Here is a 15,142-nt window from a genome sequence, read left to right as displayed (position 1 = left end):
GACAAACCTTAAATTAGGTCGTTTCCATGTTTTTGTTAAGTGTGTTTATTCAAATAACATTTTACCGAAAATCAGCCCCGTATTAGATACAAATTGTTTGTTTCTGTTGCAAAATAATCTATTTTCTAATTTATGACAACGCTGCAACATCTATTTGACAAAAGTTTTTTGTAAGCAAGGTCTGCCTAGGTGAGGAGGCTTCTTGGATTCTATTTAAGAGCAATAGTAGGAATGTTCCACACTTAAATTTTTGAATGCTTAAAACTAAAAAAAATACCACCAAGGTGATTTTGACAGAGTTCTTTCAGCATCGTCCATAAAAAATGTATAAAGCCAACTTTTATGCTTTAGATACAAATCGTCACATGGAATCACGAGCGTTTTTTTTGCAGCGAATCGCCTGTGGAAAACACCCGTGGACGTAAACAACCCTGCCTTTCCAGTGAGTCATGGAGATCGTTGTAGTTTCAAAAAAATGGACAAATCAAAACTTCCCCAAAATGACAAGCAAAAAACAGCGCCAGGGGCACCGAAGGAAACTACCGAGTTGTTGGAATAAAAGAGAGAAGGTTTGCTGAGATAAATCATTCAAGTCATCGACTCAACATCAACTTTCCTTCAAGAAATCGTCAAAAGTCGACCGTCTACATAAGGTAACAACTTTTGCAAGAAATCTAAATTGTTGCTGCATTTCATGAAAACGAATGCGAAGTAAGCATCTAACAACCATAAAGATTTTCACTGCTGTGTTCAGTGTCAGATCGCAATTTAAAAAACAGGGTTTGGTTATTATTATATTTGTCTTTTTTTCAGTTACGATGAAAATTTTCATTCTGACCATCGCGTGTGCTTTTATTGGGGCTGCAAGCGCAGTGACGTATTACCCAGGTAAGATAAGTGGTGTGAAAACTAAAAGTGAGAAGAAAAACGCAAAATGTTGTTTATGCAATCATGTACCAGAAAACAACAACTTAGATTTAAGATTTGTAGGTTAATTTCAGGCTATTTAAGTCATTAATTTGCAAAAGCTTAAATTTTTTTTTTGTTCAGTTACTTACAACAATCTCGGATGTTGGAGAGACACCGGGAACAGAGCAATTCCTACAAGAGAAGGAGATGCTATTCTTGATGGCAGCTACGGTTCAAGATCCAACGCGATTGCAAAATGCGCCAGAGTCGCTCACAACCACGGCGATGACGTATTTGCTGTTCAGGTAATGCTATTATAAGTCATTTATAAAAACAACACCTTTTTTATCCGTTCATCAGAATTTCACATAAATTCTATTCAAATGGAAACTCCATAAAAATTCTATTCTTTTAGGCCGGTGGTTGGTGCGCCAGTTCATCCACAGCCCGAGCTACTTACCGTAAATATGGTGGGAGCAGTGCATGTGCAGCTGACGGTGAAGGTGGCGGTTGGGCCAATCAGGTTTACGAAATCGACTCCATTTCTGAAGGTGATTGTTCGGTGAAGTTATGTAAATAGATTTGTAAGCAAAAAATCGTTTAGTCCATGGCAATTTATTTTATAAAGAAACTACTTGTACAATCGTATGATTTAGTTTGACTAAATTGCTCAAAGAGCAACAACAAATTATCAAATTTTGGTTTTCAGTTTCTCTTCAAAATCTCGGCTGTTGGAGAGACACCGGAAATCGTGCCATCCCAACACTTGAGGGACTTGACCCAGTCCTGGACGGAAGTTACGGCTCACGCCAGGACGCGATCGCCAAATGTGTTCAAGCTGCGCATGCGCGAGGCTATGACGTCATCGCACTTCAAGCCGGTGGTTGGTGCGCTGGAGCACGTGACGCCGATCTGACCTACAAAAAATATGGATCCAGCAGCAACTGCGGAAGTGACGGCGAAGGAGGCGGATGGGCCAATCAAGTTTACCGCATTCGTGTCTTGAAAACCACGTAAGCAAAATTGTAGAAAATATTTTTGTCAATAACATTTCAATGTCACAAAGTTTGCTTCTCAAACTTCCCAAGTTGCCCATTGTGAAAGCATCGCTCTCATTGTCCTAATTTAGTTGCTTCATGACTTTGTACCTCAACTATATATCAGCGTCAATCAATAACCGGATTTAGAATCACACGTCCCTATTCTTAACTTAGCCATTGCAAGACGTTAAAATTATTACCTGTTGCATCACTTGACAAAGTTCGTCCAAATCGTTTTCTCAAGATTTTAACGAATTTATCCATTTTCAGAACCTACTAATATCAACGCACATGAAGATATAATCTACACCTGCTTCCACAAACGTCAAAAGTGTCGGCGTTTGTCTTATTATTTTGTGTTGTATATTTGATTGAAATAAAACACCACATAACTATTAACACTTGCTTCGTATGTTTAATATTTGCTGCTGCAAGAAAACGGGAAAGATTAGTATAGTGGTCGAGCATGAAGCAAATTACAAGACTTAAATTAGGCCATAGACAACGATCTTCCAATGAAAAATACGTTTTGGTGATATGAAATTGTCAAGAGAGCAAGTTTGTTAGATGGACACACAAGTCCACAAACACATTTTATAATCACACTGTTTTTTTGTTTGTTTTTTAATCTCCCGGTTAGGGTAACAGCTTTTTGGCAGTTAAATCATCAAACAAATAAAACTCACGTTAAAGACTTGGTGTTATTTTTGAAAAAAAGGCTTACTTATCGAGCATTTAAATCTCGATTTCCAAATAAACAACCGAAAAAGGTACGAAATTGTTATTTACTAAACAGCGGAAAGTGATAAACGATTACAATATTTGCATTGTGGGGGTCAAAAACTTGTGACGTTTTAACGCTCGAATTATGCCGAAGTCATTTTTAAAACAAAGATTTGCAGCGAAAAAAATATTGTCAGCATAGAAATAGGGTTGTAAAAAGAAAATTGAAAAGCTAATATAAAGCCGAAGAAATTATTATGCGACATGTGTTTGTGTAAAATGGCGCCATTTATTGCTCTACTGTGATTGGTGCACCAAAACACGTGACAACCCTCTTATTGACGAGACCTATATCATAGGAACTTCACTTGTGAAATTATCATAAAGTTAAAATTTGCTTTAGTAGGACCAGTTTGTCGGCTTCTGGACGGTTTATTTGGCGTACTCAGCAATACTTGATAAGCAAGTCATGTTTGGGCGTAGCAAAGCGCAAAACTTGCTGACTCACTAATGATGACATTGGTGTTTCTGATGCGTTTGGGTAATAATATTACTTCATTTTATTTTATTTGACCGCATTTTTTAGTCGTAGTAAAATCACTCTTCAACTTAGTGCCAAAAGGGAAGGGGACCCATAATTACCATCTAAAGTTTTAACGACAAATCAAAATTCATGTAAACAATCAGCCTATTTGTCCGCTGGTATATATATATATATATATATATATATATATATATATATATATATGTCCTGGTATAAACAATATTTCAGTTCAATAATGCAAGTTGGTTTAGTATAGCAAACTAAGCTATACTGCCTTTGCAGAAAAATCACAACAAGGCGTAACAGGCAAAGGCCCAGTATTATCCCCAAAAGAAAAGTTATACTGCTGCACACACAAAATTGTCGATTGTCCTTTAAATATTGGATAAAATTTTATTTGACCATTAATTGTGAATTTTTTTTGGGACACGCGTTTTCTTGAATAATTACAGACAAACACTGAAAGTGTCGTTATCGTGCTCTGCCTGATTTCATTTGTGTGATATTTTGGCTAATTCATTTGCATTGTATTTCAGTTCGTTCGTGCAATGTAATAATATATTGCAAAATTAACCAGGCGGCTTCTATGCAGAAAGAAAACACTTCCCGATTTGTACAACCAACAACAAAATTCTACACATTTGTTGAGTCGAAATTGTACAACATTGCTAAACAAACGAATTAAAGAAAGTTTTTCGGCATAGTTTCTTTTCTGTGATCTAGGAAAAATATTGTTTTAGCAAATGCCACATTCAAAATGGCTGGTAGGTGTGTCGCCGGAGTTTTCTGACTTTACGCGGAATTATGACTGCTCTTTTGCCGTGATTCGCCGACTGAAAAACACGTTGACCTATATGAGTCATGGAGACTATTTTTGTTTTTCAAACCGACAACTCAGGCACTGTCGAAAAATGGCGCTTAAGAAAGTCCTGGGGCACCGAAGAAAATTACCGAACGTTGGTATAAAAGAGAGGAGGTTTACTGAGACAAAACATTCAAGTAATCAGTTTTCTGAACAGGGCCGAAACTTGGGCCAGACATGACTAGTAAAAAATCGGCTTGAAATACATTTTGGTCCACAGCGTCCAACATTCCAAATTTAATAACTTATGCGTTTTCTACACCACGTTAGACCGTTTATCCACCATCATTGGATTTCAAACCTTCTTTTAAGTAAATTATTTTACGACTTAATGTAATGAGTCGGACTGCTTTTAATGGAAACTGTAAAATCTACTAACACCCTACTTTACGGCAGCCACAATTTAGCTCAATTTCGATAAATGGCGCAAAGAGCAGAAAAAATATTTGGCGAACCAAAAAAATGTGGTCTCGGGCCGGATGAAATGATTTCGAGGGCCGTATCCGACCCGCGGGTCGTTGTTGGGTAACCCTTTCTGTAAGTAAACAAACAAGCAACGTATCTTTTTGCAAATGTGGCACTATTATTTCTGCGCCCAGCCCAGCTAAAACACAAGCATTAAGGTTCAGGACGCTGCTCCAACTAATAGCTGGCCCGTAAAACCAATGAATATACCAGCACGGGCTCTTTTAATGTTTTCATAAACACATAAGCAAGCGGAGAAGCAAATCCTGCTTTTGTAATTCTCGGAAAGCTCAATTCAAGGTACAAAGTATTGCTCAGGTTGCACTTAATAAAACGACAGAACACGTTATTCAAACGCTAAACAAACATCAAACAAGACTGTCGAATCAAAGTTACCCCGTATTTTAATCACAGCTACACCGCAGGGAGAAAAACCACGTAAGTTTGATTGACAAACGGCCCGAAAGAAAAAGTGAACGGGTGTATAATTAGGGCAACTTTGGAATGCCAAGTAGTCGCGGCGGTTGCGTTCGAAACGGCAAATCAAAAGAATAAAATAAAGTTAATGACAACTAACAAACGCAAAGCGAACTAGAAAATCGAAGTTAAAACAAAACACCTAAGGCGAAAATAAAAGAAAATGAATAACCTAGCGTGACGAAGCAACAAACAAAATCAGTGAAAAAAACAGTACAATAAAACAAATAAAATAAGAAAGTATAGATTGAAGTAGAGTCAAAACCTACGGTTGCAGTTTCCTGGTGATTACTGTTCTCTACATCATCATAATCCAAACCAAGTGCATAAAACCATAGGTCAAACACAGTCAACCGGTGCACAATAATTGCACAGAATATATATTTCAACAAAGGTTTTGGCATCATTAGTTCCTGTGAACGATTACAACACTGCGTGAAAAGTAAATATAGTAAAACAATAAAATAGTAAATAGTAACAAGCTTCCAGTGTTACATGCAACTCGAGTAAACCGTGCAAGAGTGCGCGCAGATCGCAAAACTATCAGATTGTCAAGTCTACTGCAGGTGTAAGGCGAAACAGAAAGATGAAGAGGTGTAGGAATGATAAGCAAGTAATTAGGTTAAAGGAAACGCGTGGAAGGACGGATTTATTAAACACGCTGTAAAATAATGCACTATCACTTTGGTTTGGCTATGACTTTTTTCTATAGTTACTTATTGGCAGCGTGTAAAAAGCTGCTAACACCTCCGATTGCAAACGCAACATATCCACAAACAAAATAGTAATCGGACGTTTAAAGTTTTCAATATTCGTTCAAAGGGTCAAACAGGTCAAATGTCATGTAGCACATGTTTGAACGGGAGCTTCAACGTTGTTAACAAACTTATTTATTTAGGATTTATAACTATGTTCCTAAATATTGAAGATATGTACATATATTTTTTTGATATGCTACTATGTAGTAGTTTATACATATTTTTATATAACATGCACCTAACAAGGCACCTGCTTAGTTGGTGTCTTATTTCAACTATTTTTTTTTTTATTTTTTTAAAATGATCACTTAAGCCACTGACGCTTCTTTTAGGGGCATCGTCATGCGACAGAAAAGTCACGCAACACCAATCACGCATATAAGCGTCACAATCGTCGAAATCCAACAGGAAAAAAGGGATAAACAACAGTGATGGTGTTAGTTAGTGGACTACGTGATATGTGTGCGTCCATTTTACCTTGCTCTCAAAACGACGAGCATTCGACTTCTTAAGCTGTTACTACACCGTGATTGGGGACATGGTTTGCTTCCACCAGACAGACAGCCACATAAAGCGATCGCTGAGAATAATTTAAAATGATTTGTTAAAAACTGTTATTTTGCCAAGTTTTGATGGAAAACTAAACTTCTTGCGTCTTTTGTTTTGCAGACATTTCAACAATTGCCGTGGACGTCTTTAGTAAAATAAAAAAAATTCGCATTCATGGTAGGAAACGGCTGGAGCTTGTGCAGAATTGCAATATTTACTACATACAAGCTTAACACTATAGTGCAACTGTTTTCTATAAATTGATCTCGTGTGCAAAGACGATAAGCGCAAAGCAAAACATCACTGCAATGTATCAATTCAACTTAACCCAATGCATTCTCAAACTGTGTGCCTTGTGTAGCCATGCCTGCCTCGAAATCATGACCGCTACACGCGGCACACTCGTGTGGCATGAGAAATTTCGAAAAATTTTGCAGCGAAATATTTCCTATTTAAGTGTAAACATTCCCTGGTGTAATAGGTCGTCATGACGAAATACTGGTGTGGAACCTCTCTGTTTTATGAAACAAGTCAATTTACGTGTCAAAGTGTGTATCAATGTTTCACTGGTTTAGTGTGTAAAGGCGACGATTCGTAAAGTCAACACTTTAAGAAAATTTGCTCAACCAAAGTGTATTTCAATAAAAATTGCCAATGAGAAACACCTTAATCTATTTTCTCATGTACAAATAACAGTACAGTTAACTTGTTAGGGGGTGTCTGATTTGAAACAAGTTGCAACTTATTGGGTTTAAATGAGTTGCCTGAGAGATTCGTAAAGAGACAAGCTAGGTTTGACAAGCCGAGTTGAAATGAGCTTTAGAAGCTTGCAGCGTTTCTAATTTTACAGAAAGCACTAGATAACAATTCAAGTAGTCTCCTGAACGCTTGCGTGATTACGCACGAAAACATCTGACTAGCGTCACTGTGGAAGACTTAGCAGAAAACAGCATGGGTATTACCAGTTTTTTTGCACATTTGAATAACAGTTCTTACTTTAAGTATTTGTTATGAACACGCAACTCCTTTCGGTAACAACAAACCCATTATAATGTTTAAAACCTTGTCCGAACCCCGGTTGAACAGGCTTGGACAGGTTAGGAGAAAGTCATCTGACGCTAAAACTCTCGGAAACGCGGTGCGTCACATCGCACGACGAAAATATTTTGACCTTTAAACTCGCTTAACCCGTTGAAGGGTCGAAAACAACATGGCTACTAAAAGTGGGGAAAGCACAGTCCAACGTGTTGTGACGTTACAATGCTTTATTATTACGCCAATGAGCTGTGCTCTTTGTTATCGTAACGGTTTGTCACCACAACCTAACACGAAGTTGCAAAAAAATCGGGGTTAACCAACCTTGTTGTAGAAACGTTTTCACATAATTATTGTCATTATGTGTTGCCAAAAGAAGTATTAACATGACTTTGTATTCAACTTTAATACCAAATTTATTCGTAGCAAAGCTAAGAGACGAACCCACTTAAATGAAACGATGTTTTTGCGTTCAAAGAAAACAAACCGACTTTGTTCATCAAACTTTGCGCACAAATGAAAGTGCCCGCTTGAGTATTTAAATTTTCGGTAATTTGTTTATATCTGTTTGCACATGCCTTCGTGTTGCATCACAGACAAACCTTAAATTAGGTCGTTTCCATGTTTTTGTTAAGTGTGTTTATCCGAAAATCAGCCCCGTATTAGATACAAATTATTTGTTTGTGTTGCAAAATAATCTATTTTCTAATTTATGACAACGCTGCAACATTTACTTGACAAAAGTTTTTTGTAAGCAAGGTCTGCCTAGGTGAGGAGGCTTCTTGGATTCTATTTAAGAGCAATAGTAGGAATGTTCCACACTTAAATTTTTGAATGCTTAAAACTAAAAAAAATACCACCAAGGTGATTTTGACAGAGTTCTTTCAGCATCGTCCATAAAAAATGTATAAAGCCAACTTTTATGCGTTAGATACAAATCGTCACATGGAATCACGAGCGTTTTTTTTTTGCAGCGAATCGCCTGTGGAAAACACCCGTGGACGTAAACAACCCTGCCTTTCCAGTGAGTCATGGAGATCGTTGTAGTTTCAAAAAAATGGACAAATCAAAACTTCCCCAAAATGACAAGCAAAAAACAGCGCCAGGGGCGCCGAAGGAAACTACCGAGTTGTTGGAATAAAAGAGAGAAGGTTTGCTGAGATAAATCATTCAAGTCATCGACTCAACATCAACTTTCCTTCAAGAAATCGTCAAAATCGACCGTTTACATAAGGTAACAACTTTTGCAAGAAATCTAAATTGTTGCTGCATTTCATGAAAACGAATGCGAAGTAAGCATCTAACAACCATAAAGATCTTCACTGCTGTGTTCAGTGTCAGATCGCAATTTAAAAAACAGGGTTTGGTTATTATTATATTTGTCTTTTTTTCAGTTACGATGAAAATTTTCATTCTGACCATCGCGTGTGCTTTTATTGGGGCTGCAAGCGCAGTGACGTATTACCCAGGTAAGATAAGTGGTGTGAAAACTAAAAGTGAGAAGAAAAACGCAAAATGTTGTTTATGCAATCATGTACCAGAAAACAACAACTTAGATTTGAGATTTGTAGGTTAATTTCAGGCTATTTAAGTCATTAATTTGCAAAAGCTTAATTTTTTTGTTTTGTTCAGTTACTTACAACAATCTCGGATGTTGGAGAGACACCGGGAACAGAGCAATTCCTGCGAGAGAAGGAGATGCTATTCTTGATGGCAGCTACGGTTCAAGATCCAACGCGATTGCAAAATGCGCCAGAGTCGCTCACAACCACGGCGATGACGTATTTGCTGTTCAGGTAATGCTATTATAAGTCATTTATAAAAACAACACCTTTTTTATCCGTTCATCAGAATTTCACATAAATTCTATTCAAATGGAAACTCCATAAAAATTCTATTCTTTTAGGCCGGTGGTTGGTGCGCCAGTTCATCCACAGCCCGAGCTACTTACCGTAAATATGGTGGGAGCAGTGCATGTGCAGCTGACGGTGAAGGTGGCGGTTGGGCCAATCAGGTTTACGAAATCGACTCCATTTCTGAAGGTGATTGTTCGGTGAAGTTATGTAAATAGATTTGTAAGCAAAAAATCGTTTAGTCCACGGCAATTTATTTTATAAAGAAACTACTTGTACAATCGTATGATTTAGTTTGACTAAATTGCTCAAAGAGCAACAACAAATTATCAAATTTTGGTTTTCAGTTTCTCTTCAAAATCTCGGCTGTTGGAGAGACACCGGAAATCGTGCCATCCCAACACTTGAGGGACTTGACCCAGTCCTGGACGGAAGTTACGGCTCACGCCAGGACGCGATCGCCAAATGTGTTCAAGCTGCGCATGCGCGAGGCTATGACGTCATCGCACTTCAAGCCGGTGGTTGGTGCGCTGGAGCACGTGACGCCGATCTGACCTACAAAAAATATGGATCCAGCAGCAACTGCGGAAGTGACGGCGAAGGAGGCGGATGGGCCAATCAAGTTTACCGCATTCGTGTCTTGAAAACCACGTAAGCAAAATTGTAGAAAATATTTTTGTCAATAACATTTCAATGTCACAAAGTTTGCTTCTCAAACTTCCCAAGTTGCCCATTGTGAAAGCCTCACTCTCATTGTCCTAATTTAGTTGCTTCATGACTTTGTACCTCAACTATATATCAGCGTCAATCAACAACCGGATTTAGAATCACACGTCCCTATTCTTAACTTAGCCATTGCAAGACGTTAAAATTATTACCTGTTGCATCACTTGACAAAGTTCGTCCAAATCGTTTTCTCAAGATTTTAACGAATTTATCCATTTTCAGAACCTACTAATATCAACGCACATGAAGATATAATCTACACCTGCTTCCACAAACGTCAAAAGTGTCGGCGTTTGTCTTATTATTTTGTGTTGTATATTTGATTGAAATAAAACACCATATAACTATTAACACTTGCTTCGTATGTTTAATATTTGCTGCTGCAAGAAAACGGGAAAGATTAGTATAGTGGTCGAGCATGAAGCAAATTACAAGACTTAAATTAGGCCATAGACAACGATCTTCCAATGAAAAATACGTTTTGGTGATATGAAATTGTCAAGAGAGCAAGTTTGTTAGATGCACACACAAGTCCACAAACACATTTTATAATCACACTGTTTTTTTGTTTGTTTTTTAATCTCCCGGTTAGGGTAACAGCTTTTTGGCAGTTAAATCATCAAACAAATAAAACTCACGTTAAAGACTTGGTGTTATTTTTGAAAAAAAGGCTTACTTATCGAGCATTTAAATCTCGATTTCCAAATAAACAACCGAAAAAGGTACGAAATTGTTATTTACTAAACAGCGGAAAGTGATAAACGATTACAATATTTGCATTGTGGGGGTCAACAACTTGTGACGTTTTAACACTCGAATTATGCCGAAGTCATTTTTAAAACAAAGATTTGCAGCGAAAAAAAATATTGTCAGCATAGAAATAGGGTTGTAAAAAGAAAATTGAAAAGCTAATATAAAGCCGAAGAAATTATTATGCGACATGTGTTTGTGTAAAATGGCGCCATTTATTGCTCTACTGTGATTGGTGCACCAGAACACGTGACAACCCTCTTATTGACGAGACCTATATCATGGGAACTTCACTTGTGAAATTATCATAAAGTTAAAATTTGCTTTAGTAGGACCAGTTTGTCGGCTTCTGGACGGTTTATTTGGCGTACTCAGCAATCATTGATAAGCAAGTCATATTTAGACGTAGCAAAGCGCAAAACTTGCTGACTCACTAATGATGACAAAGGTGTTTCTGATGCGTTTGGGTAATAATATTACTTCATTTTATTTGATTTGACCGCTTTTTTAGTCGTAGTAAAATCACTCTTCAACTTAGTGCCAAAAGGGAAGGGGACCCATAATTACCATCTAAAGTTTTAACGACAAACCAAAATTCATGTAAACAATCAGCCTATTTGTCCGCTGGTATATATATATGTCCTGGTATAAACAATATTTCAGTTCAATAATGCAAGTTGGTTTGGTATAGCAAACTAAGCTATACTGCCTTTGCAGAAAAATCACAACAAGGGGTAACAGGCAAAGGCCCAGTATTATCCCCAAAAGAAAAGTTATACTGCTGCACACAAAAAATTGTCGATTGTCCTTTAAATATTGGATAAAATTTTATTTGACCATTAATTGTGAATTTTTTTTGGGGACACGCGTTTTCTTGAATAATTACAGACAAACACTGAAAGTGTCGTTATCGTGCTCTGCCTGATTGCATTTGTGTGATATTTTGGCAAATTCATTTGCATTTTATTTCAGTTCGTTCGTGCAATGTAATAATATATTGCAAAATTAGCCAGGCGGCTTCTATGCAGAAAGAAAACACTTCCCGATTTGTACAACCAACAACAAAATTCTACACATTTGTTGAGTCGAAATTGTACAACATTGCTAAACAAACGAATTAAAGAAAGTTTTTCGGCATAGTTTCTTTTCTGTGATCTAGGAAAAATATTGTTTTAGCAAATGCCACATTCAAAATGGCTGGTAGGTGTGTCGCCGGAGTTTTTTGACTTTACGCGGAATTATGACTGCTCTTTTGCCGTGATTCGCCGACTGAAAAACACGTTGACCTATATGAGTCATGGAGACTATTTTTGTTTTTCAAACCGACAACTCAGGCACTGTCGAAAAATGGCGCTTAAGAAAGTCCTGGGGCACCGAAGAAAATTACCGAACGTTGGTATAAAAGAGAGGAGGTTTACTGAGACAAAACATTCAAGTAATCAGTTTTCTGAACAGGGCCGAAACTTGGGCCAGACATGACTAGAAAAAAATCGGCTTGAAATACACTTTGGTCCACAGCGTCCAACATTCCAAATTTAATAACTTATGCGTTTTCTACACCACGTAAGACCGTTTATCCACCATCATTGGATTTCAAACCTTCTTTTAAGTAAATTATTTTACGACTTAATGTAATGAGTCGGACTGCTTTTAATGGAAACTGTAAAATCTACTAACACCCTACTTTACGGCTGCCACAATTTAGCTCAATTTCGATACATGGCGCAAAGAGCAGAAAAAATATTTGGCGAACCAAAAAAATGTGGTCGCGGGCCGGATGAAATGACTTCGAGGGCCGTATCCGACCCGCGGGTCGTTGTTGGGTAACCCTTTCTGTAAGTAAACAAACAAGCAACGTATCTTTTTGCAAATGTGACACTATTATTTCTGCGCCCAGCCCAGCTAAAACACGAGCATTAAGATTCAGGACGCTGCTCCAACTAATAGCTGGCCCGTAAAACCAATGAATATACCAGCACGGGCTCTTTTAATGTTTTCATAAACACATAAGCAAGCGGAGAAGCAAATCCTGCTTTTGTAATTCTCGGAAAGCTCAATTCAAGGTACAAAGTATTGCTCAGGTTGCACTTAATAAAACGACAGAACACGTTATTCAAACGCTAAACAAACATCAAACAAGACTGTCGAATCAAAGTTACCCCGTATTTTAATCACAGCTACACCGCAGGGAGAAAAACCACGTAAGTTTGATTGACAAACGGCCCGAAAGAAAAAGTGAACGGGTGTATAATTAGGGCAACTTTGGAATGCCAAGTAGTCGCGGCGGTTGCGTTCGAAACGGCAAATCAAAAGAATAAAATAAAGTTAATGACAACTAACAAACGCAAAGCGAATTAGAAAATCGAAGTTAAAACAAAACACCTAAGGCGAAAATAAAAGAAAATGAATAACCTAGCGTGACGAAGCAACAAACAAAATCAGTGAAAAAAACAGTACAATAAAACAAATAAAATAAGAAAGTATAGATTGAAGTAGAGTCAAAACCTACGGTTGCAGTTTCCTGGTGATTACTGTTCTCTACATCATCATAATCCAAACCAAGTGCATAAAACCATAGATCAAACACAGTCAACCGGTGCACAATAATTGCACAGAATATATATTTCAACAAAGGATTTGGCATCATTAGTTCCTGTGAACGATTACAACACTGCGTGAAAAGTAAATATAGTAAAACAATAAAATAGTAAATAGTAACAAGCTTCCAGTGTTACATGCAACTCGAGTAAACCGTGCAAGAGTGCGCGCAGAACGCAAAACTATCAGATTGTCAAGTCTACTGCAGGTGTAAGGCGAAACAGAAAGATGAAGAGGTGTAGGAATGATAAGCAAGTAATTAGGTTAAAGGAAACGCGTGGAAGGACGGATTTATTAAACACGCTGTAAAATAATGCACTATCACTTTGGTTTGGCTATGACTTTTTTCTATAGTTACTTATTGGAAGCGTGTAAAAAGCTGCTAACACCTCCGACTGCAAACGCAACATATCCACAAACAAAATAGTAATCGGACGTTTAAAGTTTTCAATATTCGTTCAAAGGGTCAAACAGGTCAAATGTCATGTAGCACATGTTTGAACGGGAGCTTCAACGTTGTTAACAAACTTATTTATTTAGGATTTATAACTTTATGTTCCTAAATATTGAAGATATATACATATATTTTTTTGATATGCTACTATGTAGTAGTTTATACATATTTTTATATAACATGCACCTAACAAGGCACCTACTTAGTTGGTGTCTTATTTCAACAAACCACAGAAAAGTTGACTCCCCAATTTTTTTTCGCGCGCCACATCATCGTAAATTGACACGCATGAGTAGGCGCAGCCAATCAGCGCTTAGTGACTTTTTGCCGTGCCAAGCTCATTTTAGTCAAAGTCATTTGTCTCGTGGTGTTTGCGGCGTGCGGAGGTGGAATCATCCAGAAGGTACAAGGTAAATCAAAGTTGTGTGTTTTCATCTATGCTACACGTTAACAAATAACATGATAGTATTGTATCGTGTTGGTATTTTAATCAAGTTGGTAACGTTGTACCTGCATTGAATAATAATTTGTTATGAATTGAATACTAGTTTCGATGTACAATTTAACGTTTACATGTACATGCTCAAAATAAGGGCAATAGCATGTTGGGAATATCGTAATGTTCCAATGGTGTATAAATGCGAACATTTTGGCAGTAAATTACTGATTTTGCACACACAACAGATAATTGTACATTGAAACAGTACCGTATAATATCTAATCAATAAACCGAAAATAACTAGCGTTTTATTGTTATGCTGGCATTACAAAACTAACTCAACTAGCAACTGTAGACAGTTCATTTCACAAGGCCATTGCAACACAACGCGCTTTAGGCATTGTGACGTCATACACGAGGGCGCGTTTTTCAAATCGGCGCCGCAAGTGAAATCTGCAACCCGCGGTCTACAGCCTTGAGGGTCACTAGCATTCTAAATGTATTATTAGAACTTGCACAGCCTGTACGAATTACAGATTAAAATATTTTATTTACAGAATCCGAAGTTCTTCTCCTCATGCGATCTCTTCAACTTTCATTCATCGTCGACAAACAACTTTTACTTGTATGTTTTACTTGTAAACACAGGAGTCTGTCGTGGGTCAACCGGGATTGCGGAATTGTTAGGCCTAATTAAGATTAACTGACGTTAGGGTTGAGTGACCTGTTCTTTTTCCGAGCCCGTAAAGGGAGTCCTCCACGGCCAAAGAAAGGCCCAAGTCTATAGGAGTGCTACTGTGACAGCAAGTTGGCGCTAGGGCTAGAACTAGAATGGCACTTTTTAACTAAGGGTTAGGTTAGGTAACATAGGTGGGGTACGTTTGGGATTCGCGCGCCACGTAGGGACTTTAGCTTAGAACGATTTTTAGCTAGGTGTGGCGCGTTGTTAAATGGCTTTAG

The 15,142-nt window shown here is 37.7% G+C and overlaps 1 protein-coding gene across 1 annotated transcript; it reads left to right on the top strand.

Annotated features, from left to right (window-relative positions):
- Window positions 1-818: 818 nt before the first annotated feature.
- On the top strand, window positions 819-10,254 carry LOC145229548 (uncharacterized). The gene is made up of 10 exons (XM_080094902.1): window positions 819-888; window positions 1,051-1,214; window positions 1,325-1,460; window positions 1,619-1,922; window positions 8,337-8,365; window positions 8,757-8,831; window positions 8,995-9,158; window positions 9,269-9,404; window positions 9,563-9,866; window positions 10,164-10,254. The coding sequence occupies exons 1-10, from the start codon at window positions 819-821 to the stop codon at window positions 10,171-10,173; spliced, it is 1,392 nt and encodes a 463-aa protein (XP_079951028.1). The 3' UTR covers window positions 10,174-10,254.
- The last annotated feature ends 4,888 nt before the right edge of the window (window positions 10,255-15,142 follow it).

Source organism: Phallusia mammillata, chromosome 5 (genome assembly GCF_965637545.1).
Source record: "Phallusia mammillata chromosome 5, kaPhaMamm4.hap1.1, whole genome shotgun sequence".
NCBI lineage: Eukaryota > Metazoa > Chordata > Ascidiacea > Phlebobranchia > Ascidiidae > Phallusia > Phallusia mammillata.
The sequence above is the reverse complement of the archived record's forward strand: the minus strand, read 5'-3'. Positions and strand labels throughout refer to the sequence as shown.